Raw genomic sequence first — 12,126 nt, 5'->3', positions numbered from 1 at the left:
AGCTGCCTCCTGCACACCCCCTACCGGGGATGTGCTCGCAACCAACGTACATGCCCCTGACCGGAATGGAACCTGGGACCTTTCAGTCCGCAGACTGACGCTCTACCACTGAGCCAAACCAGTTTCGGCTATGAGATACTTTCTTAAAGATATAGATATAACCATTGACCATGTAATGATTGCTCACACTAATACATTCTTATTTCACATTTTATTTTTTAAATGATTCATGGTTATTTGTTAAAAGGAAAAAATAAAAAGCAATATGATGTTTAGGAAATACTTATGTGTATTATTCAGAAGACAATGTTAAAGTCAAATATTTTGAGATACTAAAATTAAAACAAAAGCTGTTTTTTAGTGATCTTTAAGAAAACAGAAAGGGATTTAACATGTAAAATAAACCAGATTCTTCTTACTTTTGCTTTTAGTGTAACTGAATATTATTTATGCTTCAGAATTTTTACCTGTTCCTAATTAAAAACAAAACATTAAATCACAATGAAGAATTATTAATAAAGCTGGTCTCAGTAATATTTTTAAAAATTTAGTAAGTATATTTTTCATTGTCTGTTGTGCCAAAATATCCAGATTAGTATGTAAGCCTTAGTAATCTAATTGTCATAATATTTAACACATTAAATGCTAATTAGAATACAGGTGTTTGCTTTGAAAAAATGTTTACTTGCATTTGTTCAAATAGCTGTGTAGCTCTACATGTTAATTAAAAATAATACTTAATGGAATGGAATATTTTTTTGTGGATGGTGAATTATTTTTTGTTTTTGTTTGTGTTTCTTTGCTTGTTTAAAATTACATCAATATTAAAAGGAAGAATAGAAAAAACTAAAGACTAGCTGTTTTGCAAAATCTACTGAATGTGTGTTTTCTATGAAGCCACAGAATAAAATATATGTAAACATCTACATATATAATTAGTTTATTTCTAAAACATTAACTCATCATTTTAAGATAATTTATAGTACTGTTCCTTCAGAGCAGAATAACAGAAATTTTCATGTATACTAAAACAGTTTCAAAAGTATCGGATGAAGATTGCACTTTTACATCTTATTTATTAACTTTTAGGCTGTTCAAGCCAAAGGTTTTTATATTCCGGAGCCAATGGCTTGAACAGCCTAAAGGTTAATAGATAAGGTAATGGCTTAAACAATTTAGAGTAATGAATTTTTTCTGATGATTGATATTATGGAATATAGTTTGATTCTAGGATTTTTCATTCTTATATTTTTGCCATCTGTATCAATTAAAATTTTTGAAAAGATACTGCCTTTACTCACCAATACAGTTTTGTTAGAAAGGCAGGAAGAGGTAAGTTTCTTATATTGAACAAATGAAACAAAAGCTTTGCGCTATTAAAAGTTTGTAAACTTTGGTAAAACCAATCTTACATCTTTTTATTAAAATTTTTGTTTTAGCCACAACTTTTTTGTTTGACATTTCTGCTACAATTTATGTTGAGTGACCCCAAAAGCAAAATTTTAAAAAAGGAAACAAAATATTTTTTGAGGGGTATTAGTAGGAAGCCACATGGGATAAATCAGATCATTATAACCTATTAATTGTTAAAGAAAACCAATTATTTGAAATGAAATTTAAAATAAATTTTAGGGGTGAGTATATAGTTGAAAAGTAATTCTACAGCCCTGGCTGGTTTGGCTCAGTGGATTGAGTGTTGGCCTTCGGAATAAAGCGTTTCATTTCAGTCAAGAATGCCCGGGTTGCGGACTTGATGTAACCAATCAGTGATTCTCTCTCATCACTGATGTTTCTCTCTCTCTCCCAATCCCTTTCTCTCTGAAATCAATAAAAAAATATATTTTTTAAAAAAGCAATCCTACATACCACTTCATTAGTTTTTATTTATAAAATAATGGATCATTTAAAATAATTAATACAATATGTGTTTTTATTTTGTATTTTGTTTCCTGGGACCCATATTATCATGTGAACTTTGAAAATATAATTACTTAAAAACTCTTTCATGGGAAAATTGATTCTATGTTTTGTGGAACAATGAGAACATGATTCGTTTTATAGTGAATTTATCCCGATATCTGCTTTGAAATAATTGGATAAATGAACTTTGCATTGAATAGTGTCTTCATATTTTTAATTATGAGGATCCTCTATATAAAAAATGTTAGTTTTCTCTTGCATGGTAATGTTTATACTCTTATAACTTTATGGTGTTATTTGAAGATTTATCATGAATTCACCCACCAGTGTGTAAGGATTTAAAGAATCTTAGTGGTAACTGCATTTTATATTCTGGAACCATTGGTATAGTAGTTTATAAACCTGTAGATTATTTTAAAATATAGACTCCCTACCTAAATATTCTGGTTCATTAGGTCTGTATTAGGTCTCAGGTAACCACATTTTTCACAGGAATCCTGGCAATGATTGATGCAGACGGTTTAGGAAGAAAGTTTGGTCCTGATTTAGACTAAGTTCCTATGAACTCTTGTCTTGATTTTCAAGAATGAAGGATCATGGATAATGATATGCTGTGGTTATCACTCTGAGACAGTCTCTCCATTTGTCCTTCCCATCCCTTTTCCTTTGTCCTCACTTTTTGTGCACCAGAATTTGGGAAGTGAAGAACGGATGGGGGAGTCTAGGACTGTGATACAAAGCAGTCTCTGGTTTTACAGATACTCTATAAATGCACTTATGTCCTGAAAACATGGGTAACCGTAACCATAGGTACCCTATGATTCACTGATTCTTAGGCCGCTCTTACCATTTGATTTATGGCTTCCCACCGCAATAAATTAGAGACCCTTGGTTACGTAAAGTATCTCCAGTCTTATTTTCCCCGCCAGAAATATGCAAGAGACTAACACCTCCCTCTCTCTCTCTTTCCCTCTCTCCCTCTCTCTCTTTCTCTCCAAAATTAAAAAAAATAATTAAATTTATTGGGGTGATGTTAATTAAAGATTATATAGATTTCAAGTGTAGATTCTATGATATGTGATCTGTATATTGCATTGACTTTGGGTGGTCGACACACACTGATATGTACAGAGTTAACTTGAATAGTGTTGAACAACAAAATACTTAAACTTTTTTCTATAGTTCAATCAGCATTCGTTATTGATTTCCTGAATCAAGTACAGAGTTAATATCTTGAAAAAGAAAACCTAAAATAAAAATTTACTGTTATCCATTGCAGTATTGGATTTGAAAAACAGCTCTTAAGTTTTGGAAGTTTTATTAGTGCATAAGTCAATTGTCAGGTGTGTTTTCTTAACAAAATATTAGTGCTTCAAAAAAAATTTAAGTAAAAATTTAAGCATCCTAAAGTTTCAGGTAGACTTTGCAGTTAGTTTTAGCCATAAAAGTTAGTGATTGTATCCATTATCATAAACATATTTACAGAATTAGTTGTTCATGTCAGTAACTGAGTATATTCAGGACTATGTGGATGCTGGGCTTTTGCCTTCTGGAGAAGATGCTCCCTTGACCAGTACTATCTCTTCACTTGGGAGCCTGTTGAAGTATAGAATCTCAGGACCCTTTCCATAACCATCCAGTCAGTATCTCCATTAATCCCCTTTCCCCAACACTGCATTTTTATCTCTAGCAGGGCTGGGGAACCTTTTTTTTTTTCTGCTAAGAGCCATTTGAGTATCAATCATTCGCTGGCCATACAAAATTATAAACTTAAAAAATTTGGTCAAACATTTAGTTAACTCACCTTGAATGCCTTGGGCAGAGCCAGATCAAATTATTTCAAGGGCCTTGTAAGTTCCCCAGCCCTGGTCTGTAGGTTTGTTTTTAACATGCTACATGTATATTTCTCATTTGCTTGTTGCTTTTTTGTTTTATTTACTGTTGCATGTCCACTGCCTAAAATAGTGCCTATATCTAAATAATACGGAAGTATTTGCTGGGTGAATAAATAAAGTATGTCATTAAGGTGTTTAATAGAGAGATATCTATATCTTTGTACCCGTGTGTATGTGAACTATTTAATAACTACAAACAATAGGAGAAATGAACTATAAAATAATAGTGTAACTTTTTATTGCTGTTGAGAAATAGGATTTACCTTATTTAATGAATGAGAGACCATTTGCAATGTTGTTTTTCCATATGTATTTATGGAGAAAGTCTGCCAAATATGTCTCTGTTTAGTACGCTGGGTTTAAGTGCAGTCCAGTATAAGTTGAAGACCACTGGTATTTAAACCAAACCAAATTACTAGGTTAATTGCATTTAGTGAAATCTAGCTCTGTGATTGCATTGTTAAGCTTGTTTTTAGCAACCAAAAATTTGTTAAACTCAGGATTACTTCTAATAGTTATAAAAATGAACTCTGAATGTAATATTTTTCAAAATGCTGTGCTGTTGTTTAATTTTCACTTTTATTTACACTGTAGACCACTTAAATTTTTTTAAAGACGTTTTTTATTTTATTTTATTTTTTGTTTTGTTTCATCTTATTTTTGCAGATAGGCTCGAGGAGAGAGCATCCTCAGATAAGAATGTAGAATTTACTTCTGCTCTACATAACCATCCTCCAGAAGATCCTTTTGGTTCTGTTCCTTTCATTTCTCACTCAGGCAAGTCACATGTGTAACATCATCACTTTCATTAAAAAGAATATACACAAGAACAAGATTGAGAACAAAACACTACTAATATAAAGCCAAAGTAAGATGTTACAGAAAATAGAAAATTACTTTAACTTTCAGCCATCCTGGTCTTACTAATATCATTCTTTCCATTGGGTGATTCCCTTGTGCTTTTGCCAACATAGAAAAATGTGGATTTACGTAATATAACCGTAACTCTTTCCTTTCTTCTTTGTTATTGAATACTGTTAAAAAAAATCCATGCATGAAATATTTGTCATTTATATATTGAAAACATATAAAAAGGTATTTTTATGCTTAGCTTTTGCTTAAAAATCCTATATTTTCCTAATTTATATATGTGCTTACAGCTGCATTTTAAAAAGGTTTTGTATTTGTCACAGTCATTAATGATCTATTCTTTTGTTCTTATATTTTTGCTACAATTTTAATCCAGAATTTAATTATTATTCACTATTTAAAAATATTTGTAGTAACATTTTCTTTTTATTTTATTGATTAAGGTATTACATATGTGTCCTTATCTCCACATGTCTCTCCCCCCGCCCCACTCATGCCCTTACCTCCCTGGTGTCTGTGTCCATTGGTTAGACTTATGTGCATGCATACAAGTCCTTTGGTTGATCTATCCCCCTTACCTCTTTCTATGGTTTGATGGTTTGATTCATGCTTCTCTGTCTCTGGATTTGTTTTTGTTCATCAGTTTATGTTGTTCATTATATTACACAAATGAATGAGATCATGTGATATTTATCTTTCTCTGACTGGCTTATTTTGCTTAGCATAATGCTCTCCAGTTCCATCCATGCTGTTGCAAATGGTAAGGATTCTTTTTTTACTGCAGCATAATATTCCATTGTGTAGATGTACCAAAGATTTTTAATCCATTTATCTGCTGATGGGCCACTTAGGCTGTTCCCAAATCTTAGTTATGGTAAATTGTGCTGCTATGAACATAGGGGTGCATGTATTCTTTCTGATTGGTGTTTCTAGTTTCTTGGGATATATTCCTAGAAGTGGGATCACTGGGTCAAATGGGAGTTCCATTTTTAGTGTTTTGAGGAAACTTCATACTGTTCTCCACAATGGCTGCACCAGTTTGCATTCCCACTAGCTGTGCACAAGGGTTCCTTTTTCTCCGAATCCTCGCCAGCACTTGTCATTTGTTGATTTGTTGACGATAGCCATTCTGACAGGTGTGAGATGGTACCACATTGCCCTTTTGCTTTGCATCTCTTGGATGATAGTGACTTTGAGCTTATTTTCATATGTCTCTCAGCCTTCCTCCTGTCCTCTTTAGAAAAGTATCTACAATATTTAGGTCCATTGCCTATTTTTTGATTGGGTTGTTTAACATTTTCAAAGTAATTACCCAGTTAACAGTGTTGAGGACATTTGTATAGAGTAGGATCTACTTTGGCATAAGTGGATTTTTGTGGGTTTGGTTATAATGGAAAAAATGAGTTTACTTTTGGAAAAGGGAAATGTATTGGGAGAAATGATGCTTCAGAAGAAGGTAAAGATTTTGTTTAATACAGGGGTAGGCAAAAGTAGGTTTATAGTTGTTCATATGGGGGGGGGGGAACATGCAGGTTATGATAATCACAATAGGTTTATTAACTGTTTCATGCACTAGCAACTGTAAAGCTACTTTTGCCCACCCCTGTATATTCAAGGTATTGATAATTGTCAGCCATCTTCTTTGGTTCTGTTCCTTTTATTTCTCACACAAGTTACATGTGTAATAATTATCACTACCACTTAAAAAATACACACAAGAATGAACAACAGCAAAAGAAACACTATGAATGTAAAGCCTAGATAAGAACTAGGTGAACCGACACCTGGGTGTTAGTCTGTGCCATTCTGAAGTCTCCTCATCTCCAAAGCCAAGCAGTGTCGTCCTGGTTACTACTTGGATGGGAGGCTGGGAGACCACCTGTACCCTAGATTTTTGTTCTTGTTTAAAAGAAAGAAATAGGTGTTCAGGATTTTTGGTGGACACATCAAGGCAATGTTACACCTTTTCAATGTTAAGATTTGGTTATCCAGAAACTATAGCATAGTAACTGTCATGGCCCATAGTTTACACTTTGCCATTTGTTGACAAGAGTCTATATTCTTGTCATTTTCTGCTTGTTTTCTAATTATCTTTTTCATGAGTGAGCTGACATTATTAATTCAGGAAGACAGTTTACTGTGTCTGTTTAGTTACTGTGCATTGATGTGCTCCCTCACATTCCCAACAAGCTATACAAATGTTACTGCTTTAAAAAACATTATGGTATCTCTAAATGGTCTCTATAAGTTCTCAGACATAGTACTCAGTGACTTGAAATATTGATCTATTTGTGGCAGAAAGTCATTTCAGTATTAGCTTTATTTTCATACTCTAGAACGGTGGTTCCCAACCTTTTTTTTTTGCGGGGGGGAGCATGCTCTACCTAAGCATTTCTAAAATCCTGATGCCCTCCCTGGGACATATAATTATTATTATTCAAAAAGTGAATTCCTAGTCATGTGGAAGAAGCCTAAAAGGCCATTAACTTGGTCTAAACAAGCATCCAAAGAACATGGCATCCATGAAATAGAAAAATAAAAGAATGAAAGGACAGTTGTATTGAGGAAGAAATCACTAAGAAATTATTAAAATAATAATATAAAGTGATATGAAAAATAGCAAATAAAGTTTCAAAATATACTGAAATGCATAAATATGACACAATTTATATCTATATACTGTAGACGTGGCCCCTAAAACCATAAGAAATGCAGGAAATTCACTATTATTAACTTATTCTTGAATTCCCCCCCCCCCCCCCCCCTAAAAATGAAATTGTGCCTCATGTTGGGAACCACTGCTCTAGAAGATGATGTGTAATAGATTTCATGTTTGCACATTTCTATGTTTTTAAAGAGCTTCTGAAGAACCCTGGAAAAATGACTAATAGAATCGGGCTAGTGTGAGTCTCAATGATTTGCCTTTTCCCTGGATGCTTATTTTGGAGTTGGCCTAGGATTTGTGTAGCTAGAAATATACTCACTGATTTTAGCTTGATTGCTGCATTTTATTTTGTTTTCTCTTTTTACTGTGAGTAATTAAAGTCTCAGATTTTAAGCTTATAGAGGTGCTAAGGACTCCTCGGTGGACATCCTCCAAGGGGTCCTAGACTGCAAGAGGTCATGGGCCAGGCTGAGGGAACACCCCCCCCCCCCCCATGCACGAATGTCATGCACGGAGCCTCTTGTAGCAAATGTTTGTTGTAACATAAACTATTATAAATTATGAGTCCAAGTGCTGTGTCATTTATAAGCCACTAGAGGCCCAGTCCACGAAATTCATACACTAGTGGTGGGGGGTCCCTCAGCCGGGCCTGTGCCCTCTTGCAGTCTGGGAGCCCTCGGGGAATGTCCAACTGCTGTGGAGGCGGGAGAAGCTCCCACCATTGCCGCTGTGCTCACCAGCTGTGAGCCCAGCTTCTGGTTGAATGAAGCTCCCCTATGGGATTGAGCCAGAACTGGCTCTCCTACATCCCCCGAGGGGTCCTGGATTGTGAGAGGGCACAGGCGAAGCCGAGGGATCCCACCACTGCATGATTGGGCCCAGGGAGGTTGGACAGCTGGGGAGGGACCTTGGGAGGGCTCCAGGGCATGCTTGGCCTGTCTTGCTCAGTCCTAATCGGCCAGACTCCAGCAGCAAGCTAACCTACTGGTCGTAGCATCTTCCTCCTGGTGGTCAGTGCGCATCATAGGGATTGGTTGTTTTGCCATTTGGTCGATTTGCATATTAGCCTTTTATTATATAGGATTATTATATAGGACGGTCTTTGATTTATTACCTTTCATCCACCCACCCACAATTGGGGCCAGGAAGGGACACAGGAGGTTGGCCAGCTGGGGAGGGACTGTGGAAGGCTCCATGGCATGTCCGGCCCATCTCATTCAGTCCCAATAGGCCAGACCCCAGCAGTAAACTAAACTACGTGTCAGAAGCATCTGCTCCCTGGTGGTCAGTGCACATCATAGTGACTGGTCAACTCTCTGCCCCCCCCCCGCCCCCCCCCCCCCCCCCGGTGGTCATTGTACGTTATAGCAAACAGTTGAGCAACCTTTGTATATCATTAGCATATTATACTTTGATTAGTTGAACAGACGACCATATGACTGTACACTTAGCATATTAGGCTTTTATTATATAGAAGGATAATGAATTACTAAGGTGTATGGTTTATAGCTTTAGATTGTAGTATATAATTCTTGAAGATCAAGAATTTTTCTATTCCAGGATGTTTACAGTAATGATTAGTGAATTCTATTGTAAGCATACAGTGGAAACTGAGACTCAGAGTCAGTGACTTGCTTAAGGTTAGATAGTATATAAGTAGGAGTCTAGCTCTGTGTAATTCTAAACTCTGTTCTGCAAAACAAAAGTATTGGTCTGTTTTAAGTAAAAATTGACAACGATATGAGTAACATATTAGAGATTTCAGTTCTATAGCATTTTTAATCTGGCTAGGAAATACTGTTCACAGCTAGTATGATTGTCTTATACTCGAACTTGTCACTCAGCCTGTGTTCAGGGAAATAGAACAGATTTTGATAAAACCTTTTCCTAATCCTCTAATCCTTGGGCCTGGCATAGTAAATTGCTGAGAAATGATGGCAGGCAGTATGCTGCCAATTCAAAGTGAGTTTTAAAGTCTTATAGCCTCACCTCCTCCCTTATATAATAGTTGAAGAGACAACAGAAGGCATGTAATTATAATAGCAGTTTCAAGCCATTTATTCCCTATAATCTGATAGCAAAGAAAAGAACATCAAAACAAAATTTATTTGTACCTGGAAGCTTCTTATATGATTAAAATTGTACCACCTGATTTATAACTAAATGAACTGTCCTCTAAAAGATGGAAATCTGATTAGAAGAGTGGTAATATGAATAATATGAGGCAAACATGTCCCACTCTCCACATTTTTTACATTTTCTAAATATATTGAAAATTTTAGAATAGTTTACGAAGGTGTATTTACTATGTAATTTAAAAACATACCATTTGCACTATTTTAATCAAATAACTTACATTTATAACCCATGGACACAGACAATAGTTTAGTGAAGACCTGGGGTGGGTGGGGGTGAGATGGAGGAGGGAGGTTAAAGGGGGAAAAGGGGGGCTGTCTATAATACTTTGAAGAATAAAGATAAATTAAAAAAATAAAATAGACTGGCATTAGCTAGCATCTTATTCTTTTCATGAAGTATTTATTTAAAAGAATACCATAATATATGAAAATCTATGAAAATTGACCACAAATTTTACTTTTTGAGTTTGGAATCTTCTTTTACATTGTGCATGTCACACAAGTGAATTTGAGACTTCACAACCCACCATTGCTATTATTAATAATTTACCCAAATCTGCATTGCCTATCTTAGCCACTCACCTTATTCTTAGGGTTTGGCTCTGATTGGATTTTGGCTGTTTCCAGCAAAAGATGAGGAATACTAAAAAAGCTGAAATTTTTACAATTTATCATTTCAAGGTACAAAACAGAAATAAAGAATATCCTGACTAGGGGCCATCAAAATATAATTCTACTGTATTTAGTACAAGGAAGCCTTACGTAGAATTGAATATGAAATTTGGTCAATATATGCCATTTTAAAGTCAATTAGTAGAGAAAATATGTAACTGTGGAATGATTCTGGGCACATTCTAGATATTTATGCTTTAAATACATATTCTTAGTATATTCCACATATTATATTTTCCCTTCTATCTACTTGAAAAACAACCATTTTTATGTTAATAGAATCTCAGCAAATACAGGGATTATTATGATTTAGGATATATTGAATTATAAGGCAATATTTAGGCTATCCTTGTGGGTAATTAACTCAAGCAGTGAAATAAATAATCCTGATTTAAATTTTGTAGTAAATCATAACAGCTTGGAAGAAGCAATTTGGCACCAAGAGCAAACAGTAGGAATATCTAAGCTGTTTTATTTATCTTTTATTTTTATTTTTTTATTATAGGAATATATTTAGGCAAAGAAAGAGATTATCAAAGTTGATAGCACTGTTAGCTATGAAGTCACATTTTAAAGTATATAGTTGGTAACCAACACTATAAGTTGTAATACTAATTTTGACAGTCTTTTATGCCATGGGATAGGACTAAAAGCCATAGAATGTATTGAAATAATTTTTATTTTTGTATAATTTCATTTCTTCCTCTGTTCTTCTATAGTAAAGCGAGGACAATTTAGTAGATGGCTGTTACTACAGAAAGTGAAACCTTATCTAGGATTGTTGTAATATGCAGCCTGGGACTTACCTTTTCTTTAGCAGGAAGCACTGGAAAGAGACCACCTATAAGTTTTGTTTATGGTGCTTCACACTTACGTTGCTCTTAGTATGCATTCAGAGAGGCTCATTGCTGCTCTTGCCTCTACTGCAGTTAACGGAGTGGAAAGATGGAGAAATAGACATTTATACAATGTCAGAGTGGGTTGTGAGAATATGGGAGAAAAAGGAATTTGGACAAATATTATTGATTGCTTATTTAATTTTATGAAGGGGAGGCAATAAAAGAAACAAAACTAGTCTGTCTATACAAACAGAAATTTTCCCTAGTTGCCCATACTTTTTAGGGATGTAATCTGCAACCACAGAGATGGCATAGATCATTATGTGTGTCAAATTCATTTTGAAAGCAGTTCTTTATAATTTCTTATACTGTGTGCTCAACTCTAGCTATTTAAAAATCAGAGATACAGTGTCCAGGATCCAAAACGCATCCTTGTGGTATGTGGACATACAATTATTTGACTACTTATTTCTGGCCAGTTCTAAAATGGATGTAAATAGTGTGTGTGTGTGTGTGTGTGTGTGTGTGTGTGATGATGTATTTAAATTTTTTTGCAATTACAGTTGACATGCAATATTATTTTAGTTTCAGGTATGAAACAATGACCTGAACTACTCTTGAATTAACCAAAGAATTACACCCTCCTTTTTCCCTTTTCCTTAGTCTTCCCTCTCATCTAGATTTACCTTCAACTACTGAGTTCAGAAAAGTTCTAGGAGTTTAGAGTATAATCAGTGAGATCAGTGAGTTTGGCTTTCCCCTGGAAATGACAATGCTGGTTATCTTTGCCAAGTGCTTATTAAATTAAATGTCAGCCTCTACTTTTAAGTGCTTTCTTTACAACAGCCTTATTGCATTGTTCCCTCAGAACATGATAATGTATATATTCCCTCATTGGATTAGAGGGAACAGGGAGCATTCAGCTGTGATCTTGTCAGAGACTGTTACTGGGTTAACTTTATTAGCTGTGAATTATGCATAAGGGAGGAATAACAATAAAGTGATAAAGTTAAATTGATTTAAAAAGCAGAGTTTTATCCCCCCTCCCCCCAAGGAAAAAGTGCATGTTCATGGCTCTCCTTAAGATGTTAAAAGATTAGAAACAACCTAGAGGTTCCACAGGTAGT

The 12,126-nt window shown here is 34.9% G+C and overlaps 1 protein-coding gene across 2 annotated transcripts in view; it reads left to right on the top strand.

The window, feature by feature from the left end:
- Positions 1 to 12,126, top strand: part of BMP2K (BMP2 inducible kinase) — a gene marked incomplete at its 3' end in the record, with an annotated part of 115,878 nt that overhangs the window by 96,708 nt on the left and 7,044 nt on the right. The window contains exon 15 of one of the 2 annotated variants that reach the window (XM_084880845.1): positions 4,482 to 4,592. The exons of the other annotated variant lie outside the window; for it this stretch is intronic. Within the exon in view, the coding sequence (XP_084736971.1) occupies positions 4,482 to 4,592 (111 nt within the window). The remainder of the gene's footprint in view (positions 1 to 4,481; positions 4,593 to 12,126) is intronic. 2 annotated transcript variants of the gene reach the window in all.

The sequence above is a fragment of the Pipistrellus hanaki genome (genome assembly GCF_964339955.1).
Source record: "Pipistrellus hanaki genome assembly, chromosome: 1".
Taxonomy (NCBI): Eukaryota; Metazoa; Chordata; class Mammalia; order Chiroptera; family Vespertilionidae; genus Pipistrellus; species Pipistrellus hanaki.
This window is presented reverse-complemented; position numbering and strand designations above follow the sequence as displayed.